Raw genomic sequence first — 16,590 nt, forward strand, 5'->3', positions numbered from 1 at the left:
CCTGCTGACAAACCTACTGCCGCTCGTTGCGGGTGGATGTTTTTTGTTGGCAGGAGAGCTCTCTCCTGCTGACAAACAGCAGCTACACTGCACGCATTTTAGCGGCACGGCTATAGCAGCACAGCTGTGTCGCTAAAAGGTGGGTAGTGTAGACAAAGCCTTAGAAGCATTGCTATTGTAAGTTTTGTTCTTTTTTTTATTCTCTGATACTGTGGCACATTTTAAAAATAAAATAAAATAAATCCAGTAAAAGTTTGGTTTGGTACAGATCTAAAAAACAGCTATTAAATATTAATGACACCTTTCAGAAGAAAAAATATCTATTCTAAAAAAGGAAATATCTTTATGTTTTATAGGTATCTGGCCTTCTGAAGAGGTGCTAGCTTTCTACTGCCTCAAGCAAAATCAAATGTTCAGGTACACAGAATTGAACATAAAAGATGCTTTCCAATCCATTGGTTTTATTGTATTTACCTGGTAAAGATTGCTATGATTTAAATCTTCAGATTAAATTTAAAAAGTTCAAGGTGAAAGCATGTTGCTTGTAACAAAGAATTTTGAGCTGCCTTTGGGTATTAATATTGCACAGCAAGCTTTTTGTTATATGTCAAAGACTTTTGATTTCCACTCAAGGCGTTTTATTCCACTTTGATTTTTGGGAAACAAAAGTGAAGCTCCGATCGATCATTACTGATTGTGAAGGTCAGGAAAAATAAAAGACACTCTTTAAATGGATTTCTGTTGGGAAAGCAAGCAAAGTATTATCTGATAAAGTACATCATATTCATATTATGTAGTGATGTACGTGTACCCCGTTTCTGTGTCATTCTGCATTTTATGTATTTATTTTTTCCATATTTATATAACATGCCTATCAAACACTTGCTAGCCACTCTTACAGTAATAAAAAATAAATCAAGCCCTACATTCTTTCCACTCTTCTGGGGACGTAGAAGGCCCTGTGCTCAGCGGAATCCCTGCAGTTCCATTGTACAGGAGCAATGGTGTAGGGTTTGGGTTGTAGGTGGAGTCCATCTGTACACAAGCTCCCTACACAGTTGTGAACAACTGTTCTTTGAGGGTCAGGTGGAGACAGGCAGGAGCAAAGCTAATGGATTTATCACTGCTTATATTCACCAATCATTGACCCTGGCCTTCATAAGGCAGTGCAAGACCCGAGGAGGTTACTTCAGCCTTGATAGTACAGTAGCAGCAACAGAGCTTCTCCATTCTGTTCCCCAGCCTGGCATAAAGACTTCCTCTGTCACTTGCCCCACAGAGTCACTTTTCCCCAATGCCTGGTTCAGCCAGCTACTTGTCCTGTCGGTTGCTTGTTACTGATCCATGTTGCACACAAGGTACTACGATGGGTGTGCGCTATGGATCACTGTATTCCATTTTTTAAAAATCTGCCTCTATAAAAGTCCCTAAGTCTGGGTGTAGTACTCAGAGCTGCTGAGCAATCAAAACGTCCATTAAAGCCAATGGCAGTTTCACCTAGTCATCTCTTGTCAGGATCAGGCCTTCTGTGCAGTAAACTCAAAGCTGATAGGTTTTCCATATAGGTTTTAATTTTCATTTTATAAAAATCACCGAATCTATATTTACTTCACTGACTGGTTCCAAAAGAACTGTTAATCCTCATCATGCATGTTTGAATAAGCGCTCTTATATATATATATAAGACTATATATGTAAATACATATAATATGCATTTACATTATTGGTTCAATAATACCCTTTTTTAAAATTCATTGGGTACATACTGGATTGTAATTGCTGTAAAGGATAATAACTATTAAATGCAAAATGTGGATTGTACGTTTTTTCATTAAACACTACCTGTTTAAAACCCTAAACCTAAAGAAAAAAACTGTGAGAAAATAATCTTATAAGATTAAAATTAAATTAAAAACATTCTTATAAGATTTTATAGAAACAATGAAATACAAATACATTCAGAGTGTAAGCTGCAGACTTTGTCTATTTTTAATTCTACTTATTGTGTTTAGGCATTGTTTGGGATCCCAAATATGTTTATATTTTATAGAGTGATGTTTACATCACTTCCATAAAACCAGTGGTCTTTATGCAAGTGAACTGTGCAGAGTCTAAGGGAAACAAATCCATCCCATTCTCAGATGGATTGGGTGTCAGTGTATGGGGATGCAGCAGAGAGATTTATATGGCTGGACTAGTGGACACAGTCCCTAAAAATCACTTGTACTGTCTTTTGGAAAATTATTTTTTCCCACCAAAAAATTGAATTAAATCAAATTTCTTTTTGTTGTTTTCATCAAAAAATTTCAGGTTTTTCATTTTTCAACAAAAATATCAATTTAATTGAAAAGCCATTTTCTGTCCAAAATGTTTCAGTGGAAAATTTTCTACCAGCTATAATCACTTGCCGTAGGTGTAATTGGAAATCCCATGATCCCACCCTCAACACTGCCCTATATGCTGGCCTAGGTGATGTCAACGCACAGTCACCCCCCTACCCCCCTCGCCAGCATGCCATCGGTTTGGAGACAGCGCTAATGTGAACATTCTATTGATGGCTCCCCCCATGCAGCTCCCATCATGCAGGTTCTCCACACTAAAGTATATTTCAGCCATATAGATAGCACATATGTTATTATTATTGGTAATGCCAGTGCACAATAGGCTAATTTAAGAACAGCATGTCACAGCAGATATTTAGCCTTAACTCTGAGTTGTCTTGCTTTTCTGGGTTCAGATTAGGCTCTTGACATTACCTTACCTTAGTTTTCAGTGGTTTAACTGTACATTGTTTGAGTATTGTTTGTATATCATTTGCAATTTAAGTGCTACTTGAGAAATCTAAATACTTCATGTGTAAGGTATGTGGCTTGTTTTAAAATTTGTTGTATTTTTTTCAAAATATAAAGAATTTACTAGATAAAGCTGTATGTCTATATATAGATATAAATAATATTCATTTCCCCATTTACTTGTCTAACTGTTTTTGAAAGAATGAATGTGGATTAACAATGTTATCCTTTCCTAACAATTATCTTTCGCTACTCTAGCTAGTTTAGTTCTAAAAGACAGCGCCATTGACAAGGGGAAAAAAGGGAACCTTCTCAGATTTTTCAGCTCAGCGGTGGTAATGTTGCACTGAACACTAATGAGGGAACCCCTACTGATTTGCCTGCTTTGTGACTTTTCTATTTCATAATTATTTTTAAAACGCAAACGACATGAGGTAGCCTAGTCGTGTCTCTACAACTTCCTGGTAGCTCAGTTCGTACTGCAGATGGCAATTTGTTCTTGTAACATATATGTCTCTCTGACCATTTTCATCTAATTTGTATGGGTTCTACCATTTCCTTTCTCTCTTTCAGGGACCTTGCTGTGTGTGAGCTAGGGGGTGGCATGACATGCTTGGCTGGGCTCATGGTAGGTCTTTTCTCAATTCCAATCCCATTCAGAGGGAGGAACAAAAGAAAAAATGTTCCAGTGCCTCCAACTGCTGGGTCAGAGAACTGTCAACAGCATCAGCTGCAGTCAAGCTGCAGAGTCTTGAGAGACCTTCTAGATTGACTTGCTTTCGTATCATATTGATTTTATGGTTGCCTCGATGAGCAGAAACATTTTACCTCAGTGTAGTCAATATCTCTTGTTGTGACATTCCAGGCCACGTACGGTCTGTCTTTCATTGCCATAGCTGAAGCATTTTTTTTTTTTTCAGATTATAGTCCCATTTGCTAAGATACAGGAATAGCCTGGCGAATCACAGTTGGAGCACCATGATATAGCTGCTAATGTTTTGCCTGCATTATTACACCAACAAACATGATCCAGAGCTCTCAGTAATTAGATTCTTTTGAATTAGATTGGCCATTCAGGAGCGTCGTTCACCATTCTCTGGGTTCTGAGTCATGTATTCAGGAGATATTATGTAGCAGTGCAGTGCATTAGACAAGTTTTTATGTCTCTACAAATAAAAGCATATTGTTACACTGATTGGCATTTGACAAACCTGTCGCTCTTATACAATGTGTCGAGGTTACAGCCCAATGTGCGAGCATGTCAAAGCTCACAAAAAAATTACCCTTACAAAGCCATCTGCCTGCAATGCAAAGTTATATGAAGGGCATCAGGCAGTCAGACAGAAGCAAGCTGAAAGGCAGAGTGACAGCCTTGTATGATGGCTCTACTAGATAAACAGAAGCCCGCAAATGAAAGCCTCTCAGAATACCATCATCCGCTGTCACAATGCAATTACGGAACAGAATGATAGCAAGATAGAGGCTCCCGCAAATGGAATGATAAAAGTATTGACTGATTTGATTGAATGATTAAAATAATGCAGACATAAAATGAAAAAAGATTGAAGATTGTTACAGAGAAATAGGTGAGGAAGCATGATACTGAAGGCTTGTCACTCCTGTCTTCACTTCCACACAGACAAGCATATTTGCTCATTGTTTGCTGTGCTCTTTTTTTCAGGTTGCTATTTCTGCAGATGTCAAAGAAGTTCTGTTAACTGATGGAAATGAAAAGGCCATCAAAAGTATCCTTATTCAGATAGAAAACTGGTTTGTTGTGCTCATTCCTTTTTACTGGCTGAGTAACAATTGATATAAAGAAAGACAGCATGGGGTATATTAAAAAAAAAGTCTCCACCAGGAGTAATTAAAAAACAGAAAGATATAACATTTCTTGAACGAAACTACAATTTTCCCTGTAATAAATTCCACATTTTCTTCTTGGATTAAAAAAAAGTACATGTTGGTAGGGAGAAAGCAGCAAGTACAGTGATATATATTTGTCTAATGGTGAAGTGTTCAGAGAATCCATTTTTTATGTTCTGTGTTATAGGAACTACAGCAGTAAACCAAATAATTAACTCCCTCTCGACATTTATTCTTTTTGCTAGATTTTTTGTACCAAACCTGCTTTCATATACTAACCATTTACAATATGTCCAATATAGATATATTTTCATAGTATTCACAGTATATACTATTACATGCACAGTACCATTATTACGACTAACTTATAACTACCTATAAATTATCCACATACTGTGTTTAATCAATTATCAGTTTGGCATTATTTATCTTAATGTAGGGTTATAAAAACCACTCTTTCCTCTATGTACTATTTTATTATATTTCTTATATTATATTAGAATAAATCATTATTATGCCATACTAATAGGTACACAGAATTCAGAAAATTGAACTGTCTTTAGGCTAAGTGAGAGAGAAAGTGAGCATGATTTGTGGTCACATTATATATCTACAATAGTACAAGAACCAATGTATATAGTGAATATAAATACCTGTTAGAAACTGAAAGGAAAAAGTGCAAGGTATCTGTGCTTTTTTTCCTTGATGATCTTTAAATTTGCATTTGCAGGAAGAGTAGTTGTTCAATTTTTGGCCACTGCAATGTCACAATGCTTTAGATTTATGATTTGTATGTATGTGAACACTAGCATAATGAGTACTTATTTTTTCATTAAGTTAAACTCTGTTGTGGATTATTTAAAAAAATGAAATTTGCAATTATGTAAGGCTGTTAAAACAGGAGACATGGCAATGCAAGAATATTAGCTAGCAGCCTTTAGAAACACTTATGTTCTCAGAGGTAACTCAGCCAGCCATAATTGCCTAAAATACTTCAACAATTTCATGGAGAATAACAGCCAATCACAAATCATTTCCTTTACAACTTGAAAAATGCTCCATAAAAATGCCCCTTTTCTCAAAAATGTAGGGTTTTAGTTATGATTCCGAGATTGTTTCTAAATTCCAAATGTTTACATTAGTGACTTGATGCTGGGCAATTGCACTGTCCTGTGTCATTTCATGTAACTGTATTATATCACACCTCTTAGCCATGTGTCATTGTGGAAATAAAACATATGAGGGGGGAAAAGGTTTTCAAAACCAACATAGCAAAATAAGTTGATGTTTGACAAAAGTATGGCTATTTAACAAAAAGGATCTTCTACCATAAAGAGTTTCAGTTTGGGTTTAGTAATCATCGTGTCAGCAAATATCTCAATTAACAGATCCTATAAGCACATCTGAATTTTTACGAAATTGTTGAAGTCTTCTGCATCAAGGGTATGAACTGATATGTGCTAAAAACATTCACTCATTGCATTGAATTAAATGATCAAAATGGTTTTTGTTCCTCAAAAGGATAATAGTTAATATCACCTAATTAAGAAAGTTACGTGCCCACACTTTTTTTTGGAAATACCTTATATTTCCTAAAATCCTACAAGAAGTCTTAAAGTCTGTAGTGACTCTGTTAGCCTTTCAGAGAAGTGTTTGCTGAAAACTTCAAAAAAGATCCCGTTCCCCTTCCCCCGCCCCATTTTAACATTTGGTACTCTGGAGCTCAGCGTTCAAAGTTCTCCTATTGTACTGCATTTTACAATTTATGTTGCATATTATGTATTTTAATGGACTTCATTGATAGTTTTATGTTCTGTCTTATAATAATTTTATTTTTGCATCCTTTGCTATAGTAACTAACTATAAAACAGTTATAGACAAAATTCTGATCTGTTACATCCATGCCAACCCCACTGAAATCAGGGGATTTCTATTGGAGTAACAGAACAAAATCTAACCCCAAATGTCCCAAATTACTAAAAGTAATGATTTATTTCTAATAACTTTTATGATAGTTTTGGTATATTTTAGTAATTTATTGTACCGAATTATATTAGCATTGCTAAATTATTGTTTTCTTTTCTGGATTCTGCTCTTCTTCAAGAATAGTTAATGTCTAGTATTTTGCTTTATTATTGAGGTATTATTGATTAAAATAACCTTATTTTAAAAATTACTGTTTACATCTTCCCTTTAAGTTTCTTAGGATTTTTAAATTACATGGCAGTCATACTATAATATCCAAAAATTACTTTCCAAAAAGTAAACGTGGTTGTCAACAAAAAGAAAAAAAAAATCACTGTCAGAAACCAGGAAATCACCACGCAAGCCTGCTAATTATTCCTAATGGGCAAGATGAGCACATTAAGAAACAAATGAATACATCAGTGAAATTTAATTGAAAATCGACCTGGCAATAGTGCATTGCATCTGAGTATCTGCCTTTGTATTATCATCATCATCATCATAATTGTTGTTGTTGTTACTGCAATTCAGTGAGCATAACTAACTGCCTTGCTTTGTGAATTCTTAAGCCTTTGAGGATCTGATTTTTCTTTTAATTTTTGACACCATTCATATAATTTTCCAAACTGTGACATGTCTGTTTTTGGCTGGTAGATGAGGAATTCACTCTGTATATTGTGAATGCCTATATTATGATAGTATATTCATATGTTATTAGACTATTACATGACTAAGTTCCTTAAAATGAAACAAAGGTATTGGTCTGTCACTCTTCACCATACATGTACATTTGAAAATATATAAAAATATATTTAAAGTGATAAATGAGCTTATGACATGAGATGCTAAGAACTTTTAAAATCCTAAATGATCCTCTGACCTATGCAATTAACTCATTTAAAAGGTTTCATCCATTGTGCTTATCACAGGTAGCTCTAAATTGTGTAATAGATCATAACACATAGTTATATGGAGAACCTGGGTACAACCTGGTGATGTAAAGACAGATTTCCTTGCTTTTGTCAGCTTCAGTCAGAAGTTTACCCTTAATTTATTATGAGTGTATTTGTCTAATTTAAGTTCCTTTTTAATTCTATAAATAAAGATAATGGAAAAAGAAAAGATTAGATTTTTCAAGAGAGAATTAAAAATGGACCTGAACTGGGTCATCGGATCTAAGCCCCTTTTTAAACTTTGGGGTAATATTGATCTCAATCTGTACTTTGCAGCTTAGGTCATATCTCTATGATGGATCCAAACCAGAACACCAAATGTGAACTCCCTAAAACACTGGGGAAGTTCAGAATCAGCTCAGAATTTCCAGATCCACAGATCAGGCCCATTTCTAAGAAAAATAGCCAGCTGATTCATTAATGTAATGTACCTTCCAGTTTAGCTCTATTTCTCACTGTGCACTGATGACGTGAACTACTCTATCTAGAATTGTGTGACAAGCCTCAGTGCCCGAAAGTATCAGTAATACAAAGTGCTGACACAGTACACTGTAATGACCATTAAAACAATAAATAATAATAAAGTGTGTGGATCTCTCAACAATCATGATAAATCTAGGTTATAAAGGCCAAGTTCAGCCTGAATGCCTTAAGATATGGGTTTGTATATGTATTTAAAATACATAACGTTAAAATGTTTACTACAATTATTAATAGTTTTTTCAGAATTATATAATTTAACTGCACTGAGGCTAATTTATCAGCTGTGTTATCTCTACTAACAAAATAACACGTTCTGCTTATAAGATTAGTCATGCCCTTCTTTTTCTCTACAGGTACATGCTGTACCTCATGGGATTCCATTGAATGCCATGGAAACACTTCAAAAGGTGTGTCCAGAGTGTGGGGAGGTTAATTTAAAACACTCTTGGGTCAACAATTTTTTAATTTTCTGTTACACAAAATAAATGTAAATTGTCTTTACTTCCACATTATTCACTAAGAGGTTTTTCCTAAAATATCTATTCCTGTATAGTCAGTATCCTTAGGTAGGTTAATTATGTAATTTCAGTTAAGTGAAATAAGGGGACATGTTAGTCACTTTTTAATTATCAAAACACAGCATTATTTAATTTGCATGCAAGAAAGTTCACACTGAAAAATTCAACTACACATGTGAACTTCAGTAACATCTTTCTTTAGTACCACTGACTGATTTTCTCCACTTTCTTCCGTGACATAAGAATGGCCATATAGCCCAGTATCCTGTCTCCAACAGTGGCCGTGACAGTACGGAACAGGGCATCTGGAGTGATTCACCCCTCCCTTCCCTTCCCGGCTTCTGGCAGTCAGAGGTTTAGGTTCATCCTGAGCATGGTGACATGTAACAAAAAAAGCCACCATTGTTTTGGTTCATTCATATAAACTGCCTGTGTGATTAGACATTTCTACCATCACTGTAGTATCTGAGCACCTTGCACTGGTCTTGCTTTGCTATGCTGATTTTAGTGATTATTGTAAGAGTGAGAAGTTATTTTAGAGAAGGAGATTAATGCTTTTTGAACCAGATACGAGTATTATTAGGAACAGGGACAGGTCCTAACATTGATATTTGTGTCATATTTGTGAATGAATCACTCAGATACACTGAGGTTCAGATATATTTTTGTTTATCCTCTCAAGACTATCTCAGTACCTTGCCACCCCCATTCGTTCCAACAGTACTCTTTACCACTAGCCACAAGTACCATCCACAGTTGTGGAGATTCTCCCTCCAACCAAAGAGGACTGGGTCAAGCTCCTTCTGAAACCAATCAGTGCCACTCCTTGTTTTGGTTAGCAGGGGACTGACTATGGGGGGGAAGTGGGAGGGATGTCAAAATCTGTGTCCTGAGTTTCTGTACTGGAAGAGGCTGAGGATGAAGCAAAGACAATACTCTTTTTCAGCCCATGTGCCACTTATTGCTCACAACAAACCAGAAACTCCACTGAGTACAGCCCTGCTGAATGCTACATTTCACACAGACCATCACAGCCAGGAGCCAAATGCCTGGGTGTTGTTTCAGGGAGGAATTCAACACCTTGAGCTCCTGAAGTGTCTGCCCAGTGAGCTACTTGCACATATCAAGCTAAACGAGGTAAAAAAGCCATGCAAAATAAACAGCACATCATCTGTTCTGCTGACTGGTCTGTGTCCATAGTATGTATCCCGAGAGGCATTGTGGTTGTGCTGCTGCTTCCTTTTTTTGTTTTTGTTTTAAACTAGTAGTTAGCTTTAAAAATACATAAGGACTAAAAGACCTTTGTTTAAAACAACCCACAGAAAGAATAGCTGATGGACATGGATAAATTTGGTGAGTTACTGGCTAGGGGTATCAGAGTACTTCTGCAGTAGCACTATACATTCATTATTTCTAAAAACACTCACTATGAACACAGATTATGGAAGACCTAATAGGTAAAAGAAGCTATGGAGACATTAACAATTAGGGTAGGGGGGAGTACTTTTCATTAAATTATTATTTTTATGCTAATTCTATGGATGATTCTTAACAAGTATGTTACAGATGTAAGTGACATCATCATCAGAAATCAAACTGCAGGAGTATTTAAGGCTCAGACTGTATCAAGCCGGTAAGATATTTTAAAAGCTGCTGATGAATTGTTTGTATAAAATTATACTGTGAAGTGTATGCAGAAATGTGAGTTATAATATCTCTATTGGCAAGGAAGTTAACTGTACAGTATCAATTATCCAGGCTAGTAATTTGCAGTTCATGGGAAGGGAATTTATTAAACTAAAGGAAGCATCTAGTCCTGAATTCCGATTCCATACCACTATTCAGGACTAGATTGTGTCCTTTAATTTAAGGAATTATACCACTGGATGTAAAATAAATAATGAATCATAACTTCTGGATGGTGGTCCCCAAAGTTACATGTGGCCCTCACCTGTGATCAGTCTTAGCAAAGAGCAATTATACATGGATAATACAGTACAGTTTTTGCTGACTGCATATATGTGCACGTTTGTGTTTCCAGATATGTTGAGAACTCTGGGAAAAAATCTGAATTGAAATTGGGATAGTAGTACATAAAATATATTTATCGGAACTTAATTGCTTTTTGACCTAGAGAGTAAAATATAATTAATCTTGGCCCCATGTGACATACTATTTTTCTTCCTTTAAATTTTTTTAAATATGTAGTATGTCTTTCAGCATTAGAAAGCTGTTCATTGCTTGGTTGAAAACTGGGTAGTTGTGAGGTATCGTGGTCAGTTGTACTGAATGTGGGGTAAGGAGTAAGGGTTAACATTTTCAAAAGCACCTAAATCACCCAAAAGCTTATGCCTTATTTTCAAAAGACTCCTCCTCGCTCCTACTGAAAGTCATTGGGTCTTAAGTTCCTAAGGGTACATCTACACTACCCGCTGGATCGGCGGGTAGTGATTGATCTATCAGGGATCGATTTATCGCGTTTAGTGTAGACGCGATAAATCGATCCCCGATTGCTCTGTCGTCGACTCCTGTAATCCACCACGGCGAGAGGCGGAGTTGACGGGAGCGGCTGCAGTCGACCCCGCGCCATGACGACGCGAGGTAAGTCGACCTAAGATACGTCGACTTCAGCTACGCTATTCTCGTAGCTGAAGTTGCATATCTTAGGTCGACCCCCAGTGTAGACCAGGCCTAAGTGACTTCGATGTTGTTGAAAATTTTACTCCAGGAATTCTTCTATTCTGATCTTGACTGTGCCAATTCTGCTGACAGGTCTTAACTTCTCTGCCTCATTTTCCCTTACTCTATCAAATGTGGGTGGTATTTACTTACCTGACAGAAGTATTCTGAGAATTAGCTAAAATACTTACAACATTTTGATGTATGTCATTACAAAATTGCTAGATAATGTTTGGCACAATTAAAGAACTAGGGGTGAAATCCTGGTTTTTCTTCGAGTGCTTGCTCATGTCCATTCCATGCTAGATGTGTGCACGCTGCTGAGATTTTTCCCTCAGTGGTATCCATAGGGCCGGCTCTAGCGCCCTCAGTTCCTTCTTACCACCCATGACGGTTGCTGGAACGATCCTTCTTGCTGTGGCAAGGTTTTCGTTTCCAGCGGTTGGACTTTCTTGGTCATATTCTGTATAGTTATCATAGTTAGTGTATATAGTTCTTAGAGTTAGTGTATATAGTAGTGTTAATATTTGTCCCTGTCGTCGAGGGACTCTTCACCCCCAGGGCTAGGCATGCCCCAGTCCCTGGGCTTCAAGCTGTGTGCCTCTTGCAGCAAGCCGATGGCAGTTAGTGACCTGCACACTAGCTGTCTAAAGTATCACATCAAAGAGAAGTGCCAGATCTGCAGGGACTTCATACCCTGTACCAAAAAGGACAGGGATATTCAACTGAAAGCCATTCTTTTGGAGGCAGGCCTCAGACCAGCCTCGGAGTTGAGCTGCTCCAAATCAGTGTCGAGTATTTTGGCATTTGTGCGGAATGCTCCCCTGGCAGCATGTTCTTCCCAGAACCGTTCTCTGTCCCTGGTGCCAAGGAAGAAACATAAGAAACAGCGCACCGAGAAAGGACGTTCTTCAGTGCCAAAGAGAGACAAGCAGGGAAGGACTGGCATGGTTAGACCCATGTTGGGCCACTCGTCCTCCCCTGAGCCACTGATGGCTCCACAGACTCCGCCTAGAGTTCAAGACCAGTACGGGACCTGCCACCTACTCCCGGGAGCAGCCGTGGAGGCAGATGGTTGCTGGCCCCCTCAACACTGGAGGCCTTTTAGGCGGAGAAGGATCTGCTGTCTTTCCCAATCCTGCTGACCCTTCAAGGACTCTCGCCAGCTAAGATGACTGAATTAGAAAGGAACAAGATCCAGCAGGCCTCTTCTGGTGCAGGCCTTCTCCTCATCGTCCCTGGATGAGGTGGTTGCAGGCCTTAGTACCCTGCTCCCTCAAGACGACTTCATGGCCCACCAGGACCTCCTGAAAAGAGTCACAGCAAACTTGGGTCTGGAGGTGAAAGAGCTTAAGGAGTTGGTGCACAGCCTGATCGACATCCTGGCGGCTGCTGCTCCCTCCAGAGTAGCCTTATCCATAAATGAAACAGTTTTGGGGCCTGTTAAGATACTGTGGCAGACCCCTTCTTCTCTGCCCCCCCCCCTCAAAGAGGGCAGAGAAGAAATACTATGTTCTGGCAAGCGGTTTTGACTACCTTTACTCACACCCTCCCACAGGATCTCTGGTAGCGTTAGTGGTGAATGAGTGGGAAACTTGGGACAGTCGAGTGTTAACCTCAAAAATAAAGAAGCTAAGAGACTAGACCTGTTTGGATGGAATAGTCTCTAACTATGTATCTCCAACCAGCAGGTTCTACTGGAGTGGTACAATTTTAATCTCTGGGACTCGCTGTCCAAATTTAAAGACTCCCACCCACAGGAATCGAGGCAGGAATTTGTGGCCATCTTTGAGGAGGGCAAGACTGTGTCCAGGATCTCCCTTCAGGCGACTCTGGATGCGGCCAACTCAGCAGCCAGGACTATGGCACCAGCAGTCACCATTAGGTGCTGTTTGTGGCTGCAATCGTCTGGCCTTCCTCACAAGGTTCAGCAGTCCATCCAGGACCACCCTTTTCAGGGCTTCTCCCTGTTTTCGGATCAGACAGACTTGAAGCTCCACGGTCTCAAGGACGAAAGCTTTACTTCATTCCTTTACATGCTACTAGCCTCCAGGAAGCATTCCAGGCCCCAGCAACCTCCCAGGTTTGTGGCATCTCCCAGGTAGGAGCCCTACAAAAAAAATGGAAAAGATTATAAAAAATGACAACCCCTCCCACCTACCTCTGCCTCCCAGTTGGGCTCTCAAAGATACTCCAGTGGGTCCAGGCAGGCCTTCTGAAGGTACGCCCGACTGCATTATACCAGTCTCAGCTCTGGATCCGTCCCCTCTTTTGTTTTTGTACTGCCTGTTGCCCTCCAGCCCAGTGTGGTCGTATATAATATAGACCATTGGGTACTGAGTACAGTAACAGTCAGTTACACCCTTCAATTTTCATCCACCCCCCACTCCCCTGTCCCTCTTTAGGGACCCTTCTCACAAGCAGTTTCTCATCTAAAAGATGGAAGCTCTCCTAGGTTTGAATTTCGTGGAGGAGGTTCTTTGAGACTTAAGAGGGAAGGGGGTTACACCCAATATTTCCTAATCCCAAAGGCCATGGGGGCGGGGGTAGTGGGGAGGCTACAGTCCATCCTGGACCTGCATTGCCTCAACAAATATCTCAAGAAACTGAGGTTCCGTATGGTCTCTTTGGTCCATCATTTCCTCTCTGGATCCAGGAGACTGGTACACCACCCTTGACTTAAAGGATGCCTATCTTCCGCGCTCATAGAAGATTTCTCAGGTTCGTAGTGGGGCAACGCCACTACCAATTCACTGCTCTTCCCTTCGGTCTATCAGCAGCCCCACGGGTCTTCACAAAGTGTATGGTGGTGGTGGCAGCCTTCCTCGGGCATTGAGGTGTGCGAGTCTACCCGTACCTCAACAACTGGCTGATCAAAGGTCAGTTGCAGGCTCAGGTGCAGCACAGTATCAGCACAGTACAGGCCACCTTTCAGATGCTCGGTCTGTTGATAAATGAGCAGAAGTCAACCATGGTCCCAGTTCAGAGAATAGAGTTCATCGGGGCACTGCTCGATTCAACCCAGGCCAAAGCCTGCCTACTGGAAGCCTATTTCCGAGCTATGTTGGATCTGAGTTCCCAGGTCACAATCCACTCACTAGTGACCGCTCGGGTCTGCCTCAAGCTGCTGGGTCACATGGTGCATGGTGCAGCGTGCAAGGCTAGCCTCAGACTCTTTCAGTTGTGACTGGCATAAGTCTACTCCCTAAGCAGACACCGCCTGGACTGGATACTCACGATTCTGCCTCCGGTCCTCACCTCGCTGACCTGGTGGAGAGACCCAGGATCCGTAATGAAAGGAGTACTCTTTGCTGCCCCTCATACGTTAGTAACCTTAATCTAAGATACATTAGACCTGGGGTGGGGAGCCCACCTCGGCAGAAAGAACTCCCAGAACTCAGGGAACTCAGGGCAATATGCTTGGCTTGCCAGGTCTTCATTCCCCAGATCTCAGGCATAGTGGTGCAGGTCTTGACAGACAACACAGCATCAATATTTTGTATCAAAAAGCAAGGAGGGACTCTCATGGGTCAGTGTATGCGAAGCTGTGATTCTCCTTACTGTCCTCTGGCATGGAGTGGTAGGGGTAAGGATGCAGAGCATGATGCTGTGTGGAATGTTAGGGGGATAAAAGGGGCTGCTAAACTGGAGTTCTCCATTAACTGCAAAGAGAGGAGAGCCTGTGATTATTGGACCTGAAGATCAACAAGAGTGTGCAGTATCTGTGTTTACTGCCTAAGAAGCTCCATAATGTCCTGGTGCATCTCTTGCTCTGACTCTTGAGCCTTTCTCCTGTTGGATCTTTTCTTCTTCATGCTGCCTGCCATATTCACCCTCCAGGTTCTCTATTCGCAGTCTGGTGCAGCACTGATTTGCAGGATCTCACTGAACATGTTGTCCCTTGTCCACACAGTCCAGCAGCTGCAAATAAAACACACAGATATATCATTGGATTTCCAGTCACGACAGAAAGGGAAAGATAAGTTTCTTTCTTTATTTCAAGAAAAAAATTTAAATCAGACATGCTTTTTGACACTTCCGCTTTGGATCATCTCCGCACATCACCATTCTCCAGCGCCAGCCATGGTGAATATGGCCTGCCAGAGGAGGTGGGGGAAAATGAGGAGGGAATTTTTCAGTTGCATGAAACAATGAAATTTCAGCTCTTATTTCCATGGGAAAAGAACATAAGAACAGCCATATTGGGTTAGACCAATGATCCATCTAGCCCAGTATCCTGTCTCCTGACAGTGGTCAATGCCAGATTCTTCAAAGGGAATGAACAGAGCAGGGAAATTATCCATCCCCAGTTGTCCAGTCCCAGTATCTGGCAATCAGAGGTTTACAGACCCCCAGAGCATGCAGTTGCATTCCTCACCATCTTGGCTAATTGCCATTGATGGACTTATCCTCCATGAAGTTATCTAATTCTTTTTTGAACCCAGTTATACTTTTAGCCTTCACAACATCCCCTGGCAATGAGTTCCTCAGGTTGACTTTGTGTTGTGTGAAGAAGTACTTCCTTTTGTTTGTTTTAAACCAACTGCCTATTAATTTCATTAGGTGACCCCTGGTTCTTGTGTTATGTGAAGGGGTAAATTACGCTTTCTTATTCACTTTCTCCACACCATTTATGATTTTATAGACCACTATCATATCCCCCCTTAACTGTCTCTTTTCCAAACTGAACAGTCCCAGTCTTTTAATCTCTCCTTATATGGAAGCTTTTGCATACCCTTAATCATTTTTGTTGCCCTTCTCTGTACTTTTTCCATTTCTAATATATCTTTTTTGAGACGGGGTGACCAGAACTACACACTGTGTGCAATGCATGGGCATACCATGGATTTATATAGTGGTATTATGATATTTATGTCTTCTTATTTATCCCTTTCCTAATGGTTCCTAACATTCTGTTAGGTTTTCTGACTGATGCTGCATGTTGAGTGAATGTTTTCAGAGAACTATCCAAAGTGACTCCAAGATCTCTTTCGTGAGTGGTAACAGCTAATTTTAGGTCCCATCATTCTGTATGAATAATTTTGATTTCATTTTCCAGTGCACATTACTTTGCATTTATCAACTTTGAATTTCATCTGCCATTTTGTTGCCCAGTCACCCAGTTTTGTGAGATCCTTTTATAACTCTTTGCAGTCTGCTTTGGACTTAACTATCTTGAGTAACTTTATATCATCTCCAAACTTTGCCACCTCACTGTTTACCCGTTTTCCCAGGTCATTTATGAGTATGTTGGACAGCAGTGGTTCCAGTACAGACCCCTGGGGGACATCACTATTTACCTGTCTCCATTCTGAAAGCTGACCATTTAGTCTT

The 16,590-nt window shown here is 39.8% G+C and overlaps 1 protein-coding gene across 1 annotated transcript in view; it reads left to right on the top strand.

Annotated features, from left to right (window-relative positions):
* Positions 1–16,590, top strand: part of CAMKMT (calmodulin-lysine N-methyltransferase) — a 365,373-nt gene that overhangs the window by 304,505 nt on the left and 44,278 nt on the right. Inside the window, exons 4-7 of the mRNA XM_024210700.2 lie at positions 357–417; positions 3,366–3,420; positions 4,474–4,537; positions 10,144–10,210. Coding sequence (XP_024066468.1) covers positions 357–417; positions 3,366–3,420; positions 4,474–4,537; positions 10,144–10,210 — 247 coding nt within the window. The remainder of the gene's footprint in view (positions 1–356; positions 418–3,365; positions 3,421–4,473; positions 4,538–10,143; positions 10,211–16,590) is intronic.

This window comes from Terrapene carolina, unplaced genomic scaffold (assembly GCF_002925995.2).
Source record: "Terrapene carolina triunguis isolate 2854851 unplaced genomic scaffold, T_m_triunguis-2.0 Scaffold120, whole genome shotgun sequence".
NCBI lineage: Eukaryota > Metazoa > Chordata > Testudines > Emydidae > Terrapene > Terrapene triunguis.